This window comes from Penicillium subrubescens, assembly GCF_028828155.1.
Source record: "Penicillium subrubescens strain IBT 31985 chromosome Unknown utg000007l_segment0_segment0, whole genome shotgun sequence".
Taxonomy (NCBI): domain Eukaryota; kingdom Fungi; phylum Ascomycota; class Eurotiomycetes; order Eurotiales; family Aspergillaceae; genus Penicillium; species Penicillium subrubescens.
In genome coordinates, this window is record NW_026643157.1 from 1256287 (window position 1) to 1272672 (window position 16386).

The 16386-nt window shown below is 51.7% G+C and overlaps 7 protein-coding genes across 7 annotated transcripts; 2 read left to right on the top strand and 5 right to left on the bottom strand.

The window, feature by feature from the left end:
- Positions 1-612: 612 nt before the first annotated feature.
- Positions 613-1008, top strand: N7473_010220 (glycoside hydrolase family 18 protein; the record flags this gene model as incomplete). The annotated part of the gene is made up of 1 exon (XM_057156159.1): positions 613-1008. The coding sequence occupies one exon, from the start codon at positions 613-615 to the stop codon at positions 1006-1008; it is 396 nt and encodes a 131-aa protein (XP_057004814.1).
- Positions 1009-1513: 505 nt separating this feature from the next.
- N7473_010221 (anaphase promoting complex subunit DOC1) lies at positions 1514-3011 on the top strand (the record flags this gene model as incomplete). Its single annotated transcript, XM_057156160.1, has 2 exons — positions 1514-2118; positions 2183-3011. 2 exons carry the CDS (start codon positions 1514-1516, stop codon positions 3009-3011), a joined length of 1434 nt encoding a protein of 477 aa, XP_057004815.1.
- A 216-nt stretch (positions 3012-3227) lies between these two features.
- Positions 3228-4855, bottom strand: leu2A (3-isopropylmalate dehydrogenase LEU2). Its single transcript, XM_057156161.1, has 5 exons — positions 4742-4855; positions 4613-4633; positions 4478-4543; positions 3617-4421; positions 3228-3557 (listed from the first exon to the last, which is right to left on the bottom strand). Exons 1-5 carry the CDS (start codon positions 4790-4792, stop codon positions 3328-3330), a joined length of 1173 nt encoding a protein of 390 aa, XP_057004816.1. The 5' UTR covers positions 4793-4855; the 3' UTR covers positions 3228-3327.
- Positions 4856-5620: 765 nt separating this feature from the next.
- N7473_010223 (CDP-diacylglycerol--inositol 3-phosphatidyltransferase) lies at positions 5621-6709 on the bottom strand (the record flags this gene model as incomplete). Its single annotated transcript, XM_057156162.1, has 3 exons — positions 5621-5992; positions 6058-6434; positions 6514-6709. The coding sequence occupies 3 exons, from the start codon at positions 6707-6709 to the stop codon at positions 5621-5623; spliced, it is 945 nt and encodes a 314-aa protein (XP_057004817.1).
- A 781-nt stretch (positions 6710-7490) lies between these two features.
- On the bottom strand, positions 7491-9584 carry ptcA (type 2C protein phosphatase PTC6). The gene is made up of 2 exons (XM_057156163.1): positions 9492-9584; positions 7491-9378 (listed from the first exon to the last, which is right to left on the bottom strand). The coding sequence occupies exons 1-2, from the start codon at positions 9550-9552 to the stop codon at positions 7745-7747; spliced, it is 1695 nt and encodes a 564-aa protein (XP_057004818.1). The 5' UTR covers positions 9553-9584; the 3' UTR covers positions 7491-7744.
- Positions 9585-9924: 340 nt separating this feature from the next.
- N7473_010225 (putative RNA splicing factor (Pad-1)) lies at positions 9925-12323 on the bottom strand. The gene is made up of 4 exons (XM_057156164.1): positions 11487-12323; positions 11115-11423; positions 10566-11045; positions 9925-10466 (listed from the first exon to the last, which is right to left on the bottom strand). The coding sequence occupies exons 1-4, from the start codon at positions 12131-12133 to the stop codon at positions 10208-10210; spliced, it is 1695 nt and encodes a 564-aa protein (XP_057004819.1). The 5' UTR covers positions 12134-12323; the 3' UTR covers positions 9925-10207.
- A 511-nt stretch (positions 12324-12834) lies between these two features.
- N7473_010226 (fatty acid alpha-hydroxylase) lies at positions 12835-14081 on the bottom strand (the record flags this gene model as incomplete). Its single annotated transcript, XM_057156165.1, has 3 exons — positions 12835-12988; positions 13051-13299; positions 13360-14081. The coding sequence occupies 3 exons, from the start codon at positions 14079-14081 to the stop codon at positions 12835-12837; spliced, it is 1125 nt and encodes a 374-aa protein (XP_057004820.1).
- Between the last annotated feature and the right edge of the window lie 2305 nt (positions 14082-16386).

The following is a 16386-nucleotide window of genomic DNA, read 5'->3' on the forward strand; positions in this document are numbered from 1 at the left end:
AGTCAAGGCAAAGACGACTTAGCGAGCCCCATACTTCACCAAAGGGTCCGAAACCTCAATTCAGTCTCCACGATTTTCACGCCAGGGACCTGGAAACCCCTTCGTGATCACTCAAATCCATCTCTCCTCCTTCAGAGATAGGAAGTCCATCATATGAACCATAGGCACCCACTTAGACAATATCTTCGTAAATTACTACCCTGAACCATTCTGAGCAAGACACCGTTTCACCCATCCCTGTCGATCACCAGCACTCTAGCCAAAAACCGTTAATTACTCCATACGATCACTAGTACTGGGCGCTCGCATAGACTAAACGTACTAGCCAAGAACTGGTTCGATCCCAGCTACGAGCTACTAATACATCGACGAGTCGTCTCGATTTTTGCCCGAAGCCTATGCTTTTGAATTTTTTTTCACATGCAGATCTCAAATCATCCAATGATGTTACCAGATTTTTCGTTTGCACTCCAGCATTGGGGAATGGCAACGGTAGTGTCAGCACCTTGACTTCTTTCCAATGGCCACCAGCAGTCTGCACGTGGCAACCATGGTCGTCATAGTCATCACGCTATCTCCCACAGGCGGTTCCATGACAGGTCTACTGCCTCTATGTGTATTGCAGCCGGGCAACAGACCGTTTCAGTCGATTTCGATATGACTTCAACCGCTGGTTCCATACCTGGTAGTGGTATCCAGATTGACATCATCCTCCAGCACATCCAAACTCACATTTCAGTCACGGCCAGTTACGATACTATCAGTATCTTTGTGACTATGGTAGGCGTTTATGTCGGAGCTGCTGTTGACAACGTCAGAAGTAGCCCGTCTGTGATTCAACGCCTACGAGAGCAGATTACATCTGCGCAAAACATTGAGAGCATAATACTACAACGCTGTAATGATGTTCCTAACGCCGACTTAATTGACGGCGTTGCGGTCGACACCAGGGCCTGGTTTCGGTTCGGAAATTTGTTGCTTCGTAGTGTAATGGATAGTGTGTCCTAGCTGCTAGAGCAAAAAGCAAAGTTAATAGTGTCTCTATATCCCGGCCTTCGCTCCTAGGAACACTGGAAGTAGGTAGAAGTACGATTATTCTCGGAGTACCTTAGAGAGTAGTAAGGCAAGATGAGATCAAGTAGGCCGATTAGCCTAAGCATTGGGGCGAGCGATCAGGTTGCTTCGTGAGCCGCTTAGGGCCGCGGGGCGAATAACTCACCCTAAACTCCGCGAGCCGATCACTTCCCGAGGCGACAGTTTTACCGTCACCTAGATTACCAGATGAAACAACATCGCCCTGGTTCACATATTCTTGGACAAGCAATCTTTAAATCCGTGAACATAGATCTTAAGATAAAATCAATTGGCAGCAGATTTGGTCAACGAATCACTAAAACAATCCTGTTATCTAACGGGAATTCATTTCATTTAATAGCTCAATATTGCGTTTTATTCATGTTTCCAGAATGGTTTGTCTTGTAACTCAATTCTCATACTTCGTAGAGACTCCAATATGGCGCTAACCGGAAAAGGAAACCGAGCTCCCCGCGCCGAAGTAAACATGGAAATTCACAGCCTGCGCTCGACGACCCCACGTCTTCCTACCATGCCACACCTGCGACGACAGCCAAATCCCCACGACCACCGGGATCAAGGCCCCAGCGGGCCCGGCAGTCTGCGCACCCAATTCCAGACCCCGCCGTCGCGACATACCCCGTCAAACCCTACCCACCGACACCCACCGTCCACAGGCCCGCAGGAAGTGACTCCAGATCTGGCACCAGTGCCGGTCATGGCTCATCCGGGGTCGCAAACGAATCCTTTCTCTATCTTCAGGCGACCGCGCCATGAGCAACAGCCCCCTGAGACTGTGGAGGAAGAGGAGGAGCTTGACGATGACTACGATCCGAATGCGCAGGATGAGGAGGGGATTGAATATGATGATGGAATGGGTCCTGAGGACCAGTTTGATCTTGAGGAAGGGATTGATGGGCAAGAGGCCGATGATATACTCGAGGATCAATTCGATGAGGAGGAGGAGGAAGAAGGAGAGGAGGACGAGAACGGTGACGAAGACGGTGACGAGGAAATGCAGGATCGAGGTAATAACCACTACCCGTTCCTCTTCACGATAGCCAGACTGTTGCCACCACACATGGACGTTGACTAACACTCTATACAGACCGATCCCCATCACCTCTCCCCCTAATCTCCGCGAAATCTCATCCCTCGCTTCATGGACCGTGTCCACCTCCAAACCCGGTTGCGGCGTCGCAGCTCTACGACACCATTCCCCCACACAATACTGGCAATCAGACGGACCGCAGCCACATACATTAACACTCCACTTCTTCAAATTGGTTGCCGTCGTCCGCATCCGCGTTTACCTCGACTTCGACCTGGACGAGAGCTACACACCCACTAAAATGATCTTCCTCGCCGGCATGGGGGGCAATGACCTCGTCGAGTTTGCAACCTGGGAAGGCGACACTCCGTGTGGCTGGGTCGATGTACCCCTCCAAGGCGTCGGAGGACGCAACGGAGGTTGGGTACGCGAGGATATGGTCCGGCACAAGCGTCGATCTAAAAGCGCCCGCCGACAAACGCGACAAAACGCCGAAAGGGAAGAAGATGGCGATTCGGCCATTGACGATGACATTCAGGTTGAGGAGGGTGATATCGCAGAGGCCCCCGACGATCCCTATGCGGGGAACGTCCTCAAAGCCATGGTGATCCAGATGCGCATCATGGAGAACCACCAGAACGGCAAAGATACGCATGTCCGCGGTTTCCAGGTTTTCGCATGCGATGACACTCGTCGTCGGGTTGCGGCTGCGCCGTCTGCGTCGGCTGATGGTCGGCACAGACGACATAGTGCTAGACAGTCGGTTCGTGGAGGGATCGATTCATTGCATGGTCGGACGGGTAGTGAGGATATTGATACTGGCAGGTTGATTTCGACTTCTGGGCTGGATGAGCCGGATTGGATGGGTGAGCCGGTGATTCGGTGAGATGGGGGGGAATTGCGAAGGTATCGGTATAGCATTTGGGACGGCGTTGGTTTACACTGTTTTGTGGAGTTTGTTATGGTTTTCAGATACCCTATTCATTGTATTGTAGGCTTGCGCAGCAAACTTTTACTATCATTTTTTACCTACTCGATAGGTCTTACATCGAAGTGATAGCGTTATCACCTCTAAAAAAGGCACTTGGATGAATAAAAACAGTTGAAACAGATCCGAAAGGGTATTCAATTTTGGTTTCTACAGTCATTAAATGTCATATAAGAAACGTCTGCCAGTGAGACGCAACTGGCCACTTTTTTCTCTAGAGCAGCTTCTCGAGCTCGACAGCGATGGCATTACCAACCTCAATGGTAGTGGCCTCGCCGCCAATGTCGCCTGTGCGGACACCAGCCTCGATGACGTTCTCGACAGCCTTCTCGATGATGCGGGCCTCGTCGAACATGCCGAAGGAGTACTGCATCATCATGGCGACGGAGAGGATAGCAGCGACGGGGTTGACAATTCCCTTGCCGGCGATATCGGGGGCAGAGCCTGGTACGTTGAGTCAGTCCTGTTCATTTTCGGGTCAATAGGAATGGGAGGAAGCATACCGTGAATAGGCTCGTAGATACCGTTGACACGGCTCTTGCCATCGGGAATACCGCTCAGACTGGCACTGGGCAGGAGACCCAGCGAACCAGGAATAACACTAGCCTCATCACTGATGATATCACCGAACAAGTTGCTAGTAACGACGATACCGTTCAGCTTACGGGGGTCCTTAATCATAAGCATAGCAGCAGAGTCAATCAGGTGGTGACCGATCTGGACCTGGGGGAACTCCTTCTCCATAACCTCCGTGACGACCTTGCGCCAGAGACGGCTAGTAGCCAGGACGTTGGCCTTGTCCAGGCTCCACACGGGGAGAGGGGGGTTGTGCTGCAGAGCCAGGTGGGCGGCCAGACGGATGATGCGCTCGATCTCGGCACGCGAATAGGGCTCAGTGTCCATGGCGAAGCCGGAGCCATCGTCCTCCTTGCGGTCGCCGAAGTAGATACCACCCGTCAGCTCGCGGATGATGTTGAAGTCGACGCCGCGGCAGACGTCGGCCTTGAGGGGGAGCTCTCGACCAGCGAGGGAGCGGCGAAGTTGCAGGGACGCAGGTTGCCGAATGTACCCATTTCCTTGCGCAGACGCAGGATACCCTGCTCGGGACGGACGGCGCCGGTACCCCATTTCTAGAGATGGACAAGGTTGTGTAAGTATATGTCTCCTCTTTTGTACTCCTTTTGCTTGTTCGGAAGAAGGTATCGGACGTACCGGTCCGCCAATGGCGCCCAGGAGGACAGCGTCGGCGCTCTTAGCGGCCTCCAGGGCCTCGTCGGTGAGGGGAGAGCCGGTGGCATCGATGGAAGCCTAATTTTTGATTAATTGACAAGCCATGGAAGATTCTCTGGTTGTTGTGCACTCACACCGCCGAGCAGATGGTCCTGCAGGTTGAAGGTAACATCGCGCTTCTTCTCGATCACCTTGAGAATCTAGTCACGAAAGGAAATTAGAATCTCTCTGCCGCAAGCTCGATTGCACCAGCCCATCATCTCTCTCACCTTGATAGCCTCAGCGGTAACCTGTTATTTCGTATTGCGTTAGCTATAGATTCAAAACGCACGCGCGCCCTTCCTACACCTCAGAGAAGCTGGGGAATGGTGGGAGAGAGATCATTCAAGCAAACATACCTCGGGACCACAGTGGTCACCACCGAAGACGACAACATTGAAGGAAGGCATTGTGAGGGCTAATTGAACAGACGGAATAGAAACTTGTCAATTGGAGGTGACTCAATTGGATCGAAGCAGGGGAGTAAAGCTTTAAAAAAGGTGGGATTGCGGGTGAAGTCGACCCCGCCAGCTCCGAGATCGGCCAAGTCGGCGAACCCACTTGAACTTGCTTCCGCCGATGCAACAACAAACCCACCTCCGAACCAGGTGAGTTGACTAACAATTGAAGGATCGCCTCGGTTTGTTTTTTTAAGTTTGATATGCATGGAATGGCGGGTTTTGCGGCTTGGAGCGGCCCGCTATGGCTGGCTTTGAGTCATTCGATTTTATAGGAATAATGGATCCTATCTACGACACATGATGATTCAGACTCGGGGACATGCATTAAATGATGTATAACAGTGACATTAAAAATGGTCAGACCAGGAAGAAAAAGAACAATATGGGGAAACGACAAGATCAAAGAGACAGGCATGAAAGAAGAAAGAGAGGAAATGAACAGAGCATGAAGACACAACCCTGTGTGCACTATACACGGTCCCTCGATATTCAGACCGTTCCAAGGAGGGACCCTTTCCCTATCCTACCCAAAACGCTGACCACAAAGTAGGGCTCGAACCGCCAAATCAAACACTCCGACAGGATCGAGATGACAGCTTCTCACGCTGATCAACCCGCAAGACCCTGAATAAAAACCACAGACCGACCGAAGCTCCAAAGACATGCAGGACCCGAGGATAAGTCGGGCAAAAGACGAAAAGGAAGAATCTCCCAGCCGGCCGCAAGCCGGCGAGATGAAGTGATCTGCGACGCACTTCCAGTAACATCTACAGCGGATTACTTCTTGCGGTTGGCACGGCGGGTTTGGCGGTCGCCCTCTGCGAGCCAGCGGCTGGCATTGACCAGCTGGACAATATTGACAAACTGCTTGAACAGCATGACTGGCGCAGAGATGCCAGTGATGACCCATGGCCAGAAGCTATCGATCTTGTTGGCACGGGCCATCTCGAGGGCACCAGCACTCCACGGGCTAGCGAAGAGGCTGCTGGGCACGGGGTTGGCGGGGTTTCCAGGCTGCACCGAGGAAGGCTGGCCCACGTCGCCAACAGGCTGGAGAAGGGAGGGCGAGAGGATCGGCGAGGAGAAGGAGAGCAAGTAGAGGCCGATGAAGAACAGCTCATTGAGAGCGCAGCAAATGAACAGAACGACCTAAAGAATAGTCAAAATTAGTATCGAGCATGCACTCAGGGATAGTCAGTGGAGGAACGCCTTACCCTGCTGTGGTAGTACTGGTAGAGGACCCAGCTGCGGCTGGAGTCGACCTTCTTGTGGCTCTGGTCAGAACCACCCATGCTCAGGGTGGCATACATGTGCATGTAGTGACTAGCCAAGTCCAGGCAGATCAGACCCTGGAAGATGATAGCCCATCGGGGCCAGGCGGAGCTGAGGAAGACGATCAAGCAAGAGGTTGTGCAGCGATCCGTCACCATGTCCAACACGGCACCGAAGGTGGTCGACTGGTTAAAATAACGCGCCGCATATCCATCCAATGCGTCAAGCAGACATGACACACTGTAAAGAAGAGAGCACGTCCGAGGGTGGAGGGGCATGTAGTAAAGGGATGCGAAAGCGAGGACGACTCGGAAATACCCTGCAAGAAAGCGTCAATATGTCAATAATGGCCGAGCGCAGGACGTACAGCGCTGGAGATGCGCAAGGAGACATCATACCGATAAGATTCGGGGCGAAGAGGAAGATGTTTTCCTGGGGCTCCTCTTCCCTAAGAGCTGATCGTGATCTCTTCTTGGAAGGCGTGCGCTTGGTGGATTTGGATGGGGTCGCACTGCCATTGCCGGTAGACAAATCCTCGCTATCATCAGCAGGTACGCCCAAGGCGGCCTTTTGTCGTCGTGTGCGAGCACTCATTGTGGATGGTAGAGGGGATGGATTGTTGATTGTGTTGATTGGGTTGCGAAGGATGACACGACAGGGTGACAGCCGTCGGTCGAGGGCACAGCACAGTCGGTGGTCTTTGCGAGAGATAAGGATGATAAGGAAAGCGATAGAGGCAGGAGAAGCGAACCGAATCTGGGCCAGAGGGATACAATGATCGTGGGCTTAGCTTAGTTGAAAGCTAAGAGAGTTAAGGATAGGGGGGGTGGCTTTAAGGAGAAAATTCGACCCGAGGGCGATAAGGCAGAATGATAAGATGGCGCGTCGCGTACTTTGTTCAGGGTGGAGTCTCCTGGAACACAGCTGGACGGTAGGAATAGACAAGGCACACAAGGTCGAGTAGTGGAGGAGTAGTAGGAAGTGGAAGGATTGAATAAGGATGAGACTGATCCGGAAGCTCAGGGATGGGAATCTCTGAGACGGGAGGGTGGTGAGGTGTGAGATTTTGTTTCTTTACGGGTCGCCCGGAACCTTGGAAGCTTTCCCCACGCGGGAGAATCCACTTTGCTTTTTGTTTGGTTGAGATGCCGGCCAAGCTCCGTCATATTGGATATACTGTACAATTGTACAAGGCTTTGAGAGGTAATTGTCAGGCTACCAGGTTTTAATACAAACTATTCTTCTGCCTGTCAGGTAGGCTGATATTTGATTAAATGGTCTGATCTCTACTGTAACTCAAGGATGTAACTCAAGGATTGTATACATGATTCCGCTGTGATCTTAAGAAGATGAGGAGTAGGTACGTAGCTTGGTAGTAAGGTATTGGATCATGTCTTAAGTGGTAAGAGGACGTAGACTATGCTAAAATAGCGAATATGAAAAGATGTACATGACGATGATGTAGATGCAAATTCCTGCAAAATAAGACCAGGAAATAGGAAAGAAACACCCCCAAGCCCATCCTTCCAACGAATCAAGCGAGATATTATGTGCAAGAAGACCTTGTTGCGAAGGTCCAAAGTATATACAAACAGACAACAATTCTACAATACAGGGAAGAAGGAGACATCACGTCCGTGACCTGCGCGGATCGGTGGCATCCTGTCGCCGCCACTCGCGAGACTCCTTCGTTCCCAGACTGCCCACTCCACCTTCTAGTCGTCGCTCCCAACCACCGAGTCGGATCACTAGGCAAGTAGCATTATCGCCTTCTCGGGTCACCTCGGTGGCAAAGCTAACCACATCGCGTGCGCCTTGCTCGGGGGTTCGAGCTTCCTTGACGATGTCGACGATCTCCTGGTCTAGCAGAGTGCCGCTGATGCCATCGGAGACCATGACCATAAACGAGAACTCGGCAGGGCCCATCTCAACACGACAGAGCTCGGGCTCGGCGGAAACGCCAATGCGCTTTGATTGGACATCGCCGAATGCGCGGGTGTTGGCTAGTCCGCTCATGCGCTCTTCACCGAAGGAATCGGTCACGAACGTGGCAGCGTAGCGGCGAAGTCGGCCTGCTTCTATAGGAGAGGACGGGTGGTGGTTAGAAGTGAGTGGAACAGCTTGGCCAGTGAGTGTTGAGCATAGCAAGATTCGAGTGTCACCCACGTGGGCTACCAGCAAACTCGAGGGACCGGCGGGGTGCCAGAAAGGCGTCGGACTAGGAGTTGAGATCAAAGCAATACTGCCAGTACTGCCACCCTTGAATCGCGACCGGCCACCGATCTTCGGAGTTCGGGTCAAGCTCGGACTGTGGAGGATCTCATCTTCGTTCAACGGCTTCTCCGCTAGAGCAAGGTCGTCATCACGCTTAGCAGCTTGCGCCTTGACAAAATCCAAGTCGGCACGCAGGAAAGCATACTCCATGACTTCCTCGATGGCAACATAGCCTTTCGATGCGGCGTTCTCGGTGGAATTATCGGGGCCGTAGTAGCTGAACTGAGGCGGTTTAAATCTCTTGAAATAGCCTCCAACTAGTTGGCGCCAATTCTGAACCAGGCTTTTCTCTAGATCCCCGATGCGTTTCCGGTTGGCCTCCTGCATCACTGGCAGAGTACTGGTTGTGACCGAAGTTGCTGCGGCTTCTCCGCAACTCACCCGTTGTTGATTTGTACGGAGACTCGATTGTAGCTCGAAATCCGCGGCGGAATTCTGAATGTATTCGTGGAGATTCTCCTGCAAGAATGTACTGCACTCGGATCCGCCATGTCCGTCAAATATTCCGAAGTAAAACACCTGCGGATCTCCATTGGCTGTGTCTGCGGCTCGCGACTCGCGCGAGGAGTTTGGGCTGTTGGATCGTTTGATAGTGAGCGACGCTGGAGGTCGCTTCGCGAAGGCAGGAACATCGATGACGCCGGCCTGGTAGGTATCTTCATTTCTCGGGCGAGTGCCGCGGGCAGTGACGGCTCCGAAGTGATGCTTAGCGCTGCGAAGTGGGATTCGGACTACTGTCATCTCACGATCGACTAGATTCTGAAACGTCGTCGGCGAGTGCGATGTATTTCCGACATGGGGTATAGAGGCTGAACGAGGGAGTTTGTGAAAGGGAGAGGTTGGCCCCCGAGGGTCCGGATGGAGCGAAGATGACGGTAGATGTGTGACGAAATAGTCGTGGAACTGGGGGCGCTTCTTTATGGCAGGTCGCTCGCTCTGCGTCGCAACTTCGGAGCTATATTTCCGTAATGTTCGAGGTCGGGTGAAGCCTGTTTAAGAGATGCATGAAGGTTTAGTGAGTGGAAAGTACGGGGTAGTCGGCCACAGGATCTTCAATGGAAGTCGGAGATTAGACCGATTGTAGCTCTGGGGGTTCACGTACCGTAACTACCGGGCAAGGCCCAGGCCCGGCCTGTTACGCGCCTCGCTGAAGGGACAATCATGAATGGCCCATTGAAAGGTGACGAGGGTGGTGGAGGGAGATTGAAGTGTAAGAACAACTCGGCGTGGGGGGGGGACACATTTCTTTGGCCCGAGCGTCGGCAGATAAGGTGACGGCATCGGCAGATCCATTCCGCGGATTAGCGGGTTGGCGCGCTTAGACGCTCCAGAGCTCATCTATAAGTGTCAGTGATCTCAATTACTATATGTACTCAATGGCAAAAGTATAGCCCAATTATACCGGTGAGAGCAGCCTCAAAGAACCCCAGGCCCAGGACGAATGATTCGATAGAGACGTGGCTCATCGCTCTCTGGCCGGAATCCAGATAGCGAACTACGGAGTAAAGATTTCTTCTTTTTGATAGAGAGTAGAATTGAAAGAGGAAATGAGTTCATTGCTAACGCTTATCGGCGCCTTTATCTTAACTGTTCGGAAGAAACGAACGCTCCTAGAGACAAAATCAAATCGAGTAGCATGGCCGTCGCAATGGCCAAAGATGGAGTGAAATCACACAAGTTGGAAAATTGGCACCTACCAGGAGCAGAATCATCCGGAGAGCCTAGAGAGACAACAGGGACGCCAAGTGGGATCTGCCTGGAAGAAAATTGGCCATGTTAGAAATTATATTCAACAGGACCAGACTAGCACAGTAGCGATCAGATGGCCTTGGTGCGAGTGAAAAGACTGCTGTAAACAGCGTCAACCACGGGTTGGGCGGTGATACGCCTGCCGCCGAAGAAACGGCCGTTCAAGCCTTTAATGGCGTTCTCACCACCTTGAACGCGGTCGAACTTAAGGTAAATGTCGCCTTGAGAATTGGGATCTAACGAAATGTGAACAACGTGGCCATATTTTTCTTCGCACTCCTGGCGGACGTCATCTTCCAAGTCTTTGATCCACGCTTCACCAGTCTCCCTGTAGACTTGTCAGTAATCGAATTCCAGTAATCATGACTCACGTTGCCTATAAAAGGACGGACAGGAAGGAGGGCGGCAAGGGTATGGGTGTACTCACTCGTTAGGATCAAACATGTTGCGAAGCATCACACAGCGACTAGCCATGTTCACATTGACAGGCAGAGGCTTGGTCTCGGTCTTGGGTCGAAGCACCTTCTGCTGTTCGTCGGCCGAGGGCTCGGGTTCATCTGTTCGTGCAAGCTTCCTCATCAATGCGTCCCTACTGTAGTTGTTGAAGTTGACACCGGCAACGTCTGTATCATCGAGGGCACTGGCACCGGTGCCCTTATCGTTCTCGCGGCCACCGCCGGCGCGGTCAAAGTTGCTCGTACCACCAGCCTGTACACCACGGCCACCATGGCCGGAAAATGAGGAGCCCTGGAAATTCGGTTGGTTTGCAGATGGGCCCTGCTGACGATTCGCGTTCGAATCGGGGGTGAACTTATCGTTGCCAAGGCCCACTCGAATGGCCCGACCAGCAAGATCAAATCCATTCATCTTTTCCAAAGCCTCCCGAGCCTGGGTAGGGTCGCGGAACCTACACTTCGTTAGCTCAATTCATCGCAATATGGGAAGACTCCACCATGGAAGACAGAGAATAACTTACTGCACGAAAGCATAACCTTTGCTTCGGCCAGTCTCATCCTTCTGCAATTGAACAAACTCGAGTTCGCCAAACGGTTCGAAGACATTCTGGAGGTCATTCTCAGTAATGCTGAAATGGACATTACCCACATAGAGCCGGTGAAACGGCGCGGAGTGCGACGGGCCCGAGCTAGCCTCGGGGTTGCGAGCTTGGCGGTTCTTTTCGGCTTCGGTAAGCTGCGCAATAATGGGAATGCCTAGAAGCTTCTGGCCGGTAAGTTGAATCGCAGCCGGCACGGAATCTTCGCTCTTGAACTCGACGTAACCGACACTAGAGCAGAAGTGTGTTAGCTGAAATGATTGAGAAGCAAATTCATGTCAAAGTCACACATACCCTTTGGACCGTCCGCTCACTCGATCCTTAACAATCTGAGCTTCCTTGACAGGGCCGGCCTGTTCGAAAAACGCCATCAACTCCTTGGTCCTTAGTCGAGCGGCCAGCTGTTGAACAAAGATAGTCCGTTTATCCCGCTCGTCCTCGTTCACCTCGGGAGATTTGCTTGGACTACGGCGGCTAGGGCTGCGGCGACGGCCACCCTCACGATCCCTTCGGTGACGTCTCTCTTCTTCACGCTCTCGACGAGAGGGGCGGTAGTGACGATCATCGTATGGCGAGCGCGAGCGAGAGCGGGCACGTCCTGGGCCACGGTAGAAGTCACCGCTGGAGCGGTAGCCGTCACGGTCGCGACGCGAGCGTCGTCGCTCACTCTCCCGGCTCCGACTTCTCTTCCGGCTTCTATGGCTTCCGTTAGCACTGCCATGTTCGCTGCGCGGGCTCTTCATCTCCTCGTCGCCATCAACATCTCGGCGGCGGTCGCGGCTACGGTCACGGCGTCGGCGTCTCTCACGGGAACGGTCGCGATCCCGGCGTTCGGAGGGGTCCGCACGAGAAGGGTCCTCCTGGTCTTCTGATTTGGTAACAGGGGTTTCGGTAGGAGCGGCAGTGGACTCGAGAAGAGCTTCTACGTCGAGACCCGACATTGCAAAGGGCGCGTGTTGCTCGCTGGTTGTGATTCAAATATGGGCGAAGGGTCGGGGAAAGTCACTTGGGACTTGGTCAGAGAGCGAAAGGCAGCGTGGATTTTGACTTTCGAACCCTTTTTTGTTCTCTCTTAGGCAATGTACTGGTTCTCTATCGCGATCGGAGATTCGGTTGAAATGTGAAGTCGGCAAAAGTGGTCAGTCAATGGTTCTGGGGGAGTCAAAAGCGTCCAAGTGAGGTGGTGCCCAGTCATGTGACCCAAAAGTTTTCTTAGAGCCTGGGGTGTCGATTCGCCACTTTGCCCCAGACTCAGTACTGCGGGAGATGGTCCTCCGACGATAGATGGTGATTACGAGGTGAGTACAAGATGAGTGATCAGATCTTGAGGAGGTATTTATCCCATGGGAATTTTTCATTATGATTATGTCATGTACACTAATAAGTGGTAAGTGATGCTTGTAGTACAATCAGGCGAGTAGACATCCTCTTGAGCTCGTCACCTAGAGCCTGGGAGGTGGCCTATGCATGGGATGGGTCATAAAATAGAATCGATCCGTAACGCCACAATTGCCGACATGAAGGAGCAGAAATGTACAAGCTCCGTGCAGGGTGGGAATACCCAGAAGCGAGACTCTAGCGTAAACTCATGAGATCCAAAGCGAACCGCCGCCGTAGAAGTTCTACGCGAACAGACAGGCTTTTACTGAGCTTTCGCTCCCTTTGGGGCTGGCGTCTCCAACTCAGTACCAAAGACTCGATCCCAGAATCGGCTGGTGACGCCAAATCCGTTCTCGAAGTCAGCGTAGTGGTGCTGGAGGTGGTACTTCTTGAGCTCCTTGTAGTACAAAGGAAGGCTAGAAGAATATGTTAGAATCATGGCACGCTGAAATATAAAACAGGATAATGGAAAACTCACTTGCGGTGGTGGAGGAAATAGTGAGTCAAATCATAGCAGATGTAGCCAAAGACACCTCCGCAGAACACTTGAACGGCCGCAAACCAGTTGTAGAAGAAGACGGCATGGGCGAGCTTCCAGAAAGGAGCTGCGAGAATAACAAAGAGTGTTGGGGGCATGACTAGTCGATAGCGGTCCATGGGCAGGTAGTGGTGAATGCCGTGGAGGAGGAAATGCAGGGTCAGACCAACTCGGTTGTCCGGGAGCCAACTATAAATTAATGCGTTAGCGACTAGATACGAATGCGATTTCAGAAAGGAAGATCCATACTTATCAACATGGAAAAGGAAGCGGTGCATGAGGTACTCGATCAGAGTCCAGAGACAAACACCACCGATCCAGTATGCGGCAGCCACAGTAGGGTCTCCCAGACCCTGTGCTCCAACCATAGTCCCATAGAAGACTGGTGGCAGCCAGATCAGAGGCACCACATACCAGGCAGTCTTACTGAGGGGCTCGAGGAAGTTGCCAAAGAGCGGGGCAGATGCGCCTCCCTTATAGTGCCGAGGCCGGTGGATCTGCTCGAGATAGAACTCCTTGGAGAAGTTGCTATACCAAAGCTGAGCGAACAATGGCTTGTTGAGGTCCAGGAACTTGTGTGTCTTGTAGTCCTGTGAATAGTCCGTATCGATCGACAAATCCTCTTCCCGGGACATGCCGGTGCCTTCGTAAACCAGCTGAGAATCGGTCTCCTCATTGTCGACGCCAGACGCCTTGACCTTTCCGGATGCATCCGAAGAGATAAATCCAACATGGTAGTCCATCAAAATTTCGTACGCAGCTTCGGAGTGCTCGTGAGAAATTTCATCCTTCATGATCTCCGCCACATCCTTGCCTGCATGGTCCAGAATCAGATCACCACCACCGGGGTGATCCTCCACGAACTCGGTGACATCGTAGACATTGCGACCGATAGCGATGAAGCACGATTTAGCGCTGTTATGCGATTCAACCTCGGCAGGTGTGAAAGTCGGCAGGACCCGTCCTGGCATGTTTGCAAATCTTTGAGAGGTGCAGAATCTAGTCAACAGCTGTAGTGTATGATGCGACTATCAGAAAGGGGTGTATGGTGTGGGACGAAAAAGAGATTGTTGACATGCAAGAAGGTAAGGGCAGATCTTGATCGGAAGAGCGCGGTACTAAATTATTAATTTCAGGGGAGAGCGTGGCGTGACGGGCCTCGTCTCCGCCCCGGCAGAATAACTTTATGCTTCCCGCCAAGGAACATCAGTCCGAGTCCAGTCAGGCAATGTCCTTCCACCTATTCCACAGTAAAACTAGTCCAGGGGTGATCAGGCCATCCAAGATAATTGTCCGATACCTGGACACGTTGAGAGATCCAGATATTTCCTATTCCACACACATATTTAAGTACATAGGTAGGAATCAACGCGATTACAGATTTCAACCAATCATGAATAGGTTCTCAAACTGATGTAATCAGATTTATGCAAGCTCGGGGTTCATCGCTCATACAGGATCTCGGTCGCTAGTGAATTAATGATTGATCCCCACTACGATGCTGAGAAATCTCTATACTAATACGGAGGGGCCAGATCTCATGTTTATAAGATCAAGCGGCTATCACTACCTTCTCCATTAAATTGTTAACCAAGTTAGAATGTGCATAGACAGATTGTACTAGTGATTTGATCTACGATCAGTTTGATCACAAATCATCAAGAGCCCCACAGAAGTATCAAATCCAATTTTCATTGATATGTGCTGTATCCAGTCTGATAAAGATAATCAGAGACAATTACCCATGCTTTTCCAGAATTTGACCTTAACTATGCGCAGATCATCCATAGATCACGATTTACATATTATTGACCCGGGGATTGTATATTTCCTGTGATACTGTGACAAGGCTTCTTGTCTAGGGAGAGTTTGGACTCCACAATAATCCACGGACTTGGCCATAATAAAAACCTTACATGGGCTCGACGTTTCGGTCTCTTTTTAAGTTCTGAGCATGTCAGATTTCAAATGAAGCCTGCAGGCCAGAGGATCGTCCTCGTCCCGAATCGGGGATTTTCAAATAATTGCATATTACGTCTCAGGTGATAGGTAAGTGACTTGGATATCAAGATGAATGTGTACCGCGAGAAAAGGAAACAAGGCATTGTACTCAAAAGTGGCTGACTTTCGGTGGTACCAAGGCTTGTTGGCCATGAACAACCCACGGCTAGCCAAAGCTTACTAGGATGCTGTAGATCAGTTTTTCTTCATCGGATAATTCGACCACCATGATTCCGTACTTCACATACTAGTTCATACACGAAAACACCCTAGGCCAGTCTTGAAGATCCTATCTGTCTCTCAAAAGTACTACTGCTACATATGTACTCTCGGTGATCAAATCACCTTCCTGTAAGGGCATGGCCTCCGGAGCGAGAAGGGGGGGAATGGAAGACGAGTTCAGCATTATCCACCATAACCTTCGATAGTGTTCAAGACAGGTGAGATAGGCCATTTCGCGCATGCATCGCACAGTCTCCGGTCGTTGTCTGGGCCGGATCGAGTCAAGAGATTTTGATTTCAGAAACCAGTGCCCTTTTCTTTGCATTTTCCCTGACTTCCTGGCATTTTCTGGCATGAAATGGGTGGAAATGAAGAACAATTGACTCTCACGTGCCAATCGGGTATTCAAACGAGGCCCACCGATTTGCCAATTCTCCTCAACACCAAACGACAAAAGTCCCTCGAAGGATTCGCATAACCAAGTGGCCGGTGCCTTTGGTATCCTTCATTGCTACCGTCCAAGGTTAGTCCCAAGCCTTCAAGGTTAGTTTGGGGCTAAAAATGCTGCGAGCCTGCGACATCCTTCACCCTCAACTGTTCCATTTTCCCGCCCCGCGGGACGATCCGCACGATTAAACCGAATCTGCAGTGGGACCAACCCCCCATCCAATAATGCACCTAATCCCAAATGCCTACGATCACCCCCTAGAGTGCCACTGGAGCAACCCCTGGCGATACTGTAGTGTGAATCCTTCGAGGACTATCACTGTGTCAGTATTCTTGCGAATGCTCCTTCATTCGCCCGTTCCCGATGCAGAAGGCGTGACGGGGACACCAGTCCTAAGCCAACATTAAACAGGCGCCGGGGAAGAGCGGACTGCGCCCGACAAGCCCGAGTACCCCGACTCTTTCCCCGATCGGATCGCATACTTTTGGAGGCCCCCACCGGGTAAGGAGTGCACGCATCATACCGGCCCATTCCTTCACTCTCGATACGCTGGCCGCACCCCTCTTCAGTCGTCCCGGTCCGGAAACGCCTTGAAGACGATCTTC

What these genes read in the sequence shown, in the direction of transcription:
- leu2A (XM_057156161.1), bottom strand. Translation starts at nt 4,792, where the DNA reads ATGCCTTCCTTCAATGTTGTCGTCTTCGGTGGTGACCACTGTGGTCCC. An exon ending in GTGACCACTGTGGTCCCGAG is followed by an intron (nt 4,634 to 4,741) that starts GTATGTTTGCTT and finishes ACGAAATAACAG; the next exon opens with GTTACCGCTGAGGCTATCAA. An exon ending in TATCTACGAGCCTATTCACG is followed by an intron (nt 3,558 to 3,616) that starts GTATGCTTCCTC and finishes TCAACGTACCAG; the next exon opens with GCTCTGCCCCCGATATCGCC.
- ptcA (XM_057156163.1), bottom strand. Translation starts at nt 9,552, where the DNA reads ATGATTGTCCCTTCAGCGAGGCGCGTAACAGGCCGGGCCTGGGCCTTG. An exon ending in GGCCTTGCCCGGTAGTTACG is followed by an intron (nt 9,379 to 9,491) that starts GTACGTGAACCC and finishes TCTCTTAAACAG; the next exon opens with GCTTCACCCGACCTCGAACA.
- N7473_010225 (XM_057156164.1), bottom strand. Translation starts at nt 12,133, where the DNA reads ATGTCGGGTCTCGACGTAGAAGCTCTTCTCGAGTCCACTGCCGCTCCT. An exon ending in GTGAGCGGACGGTCCAAAGG is followed by an intron (nt 11,424 to 11,486) that starts GTATGTGTGACT and finishes CTTCTGCTCTAG; the next exon opens with TGTCGGTTACGTCGAGTTCA. An exon ending in AAAGGTTATGCTTTCGTGCA is followed by an intron (nt 11,046 to 11,114) that starts GTAAGTTATTCT and finishes AACGAAGTGTAG; the next exon opens with GTTCCGCGACCCTACCCAGG.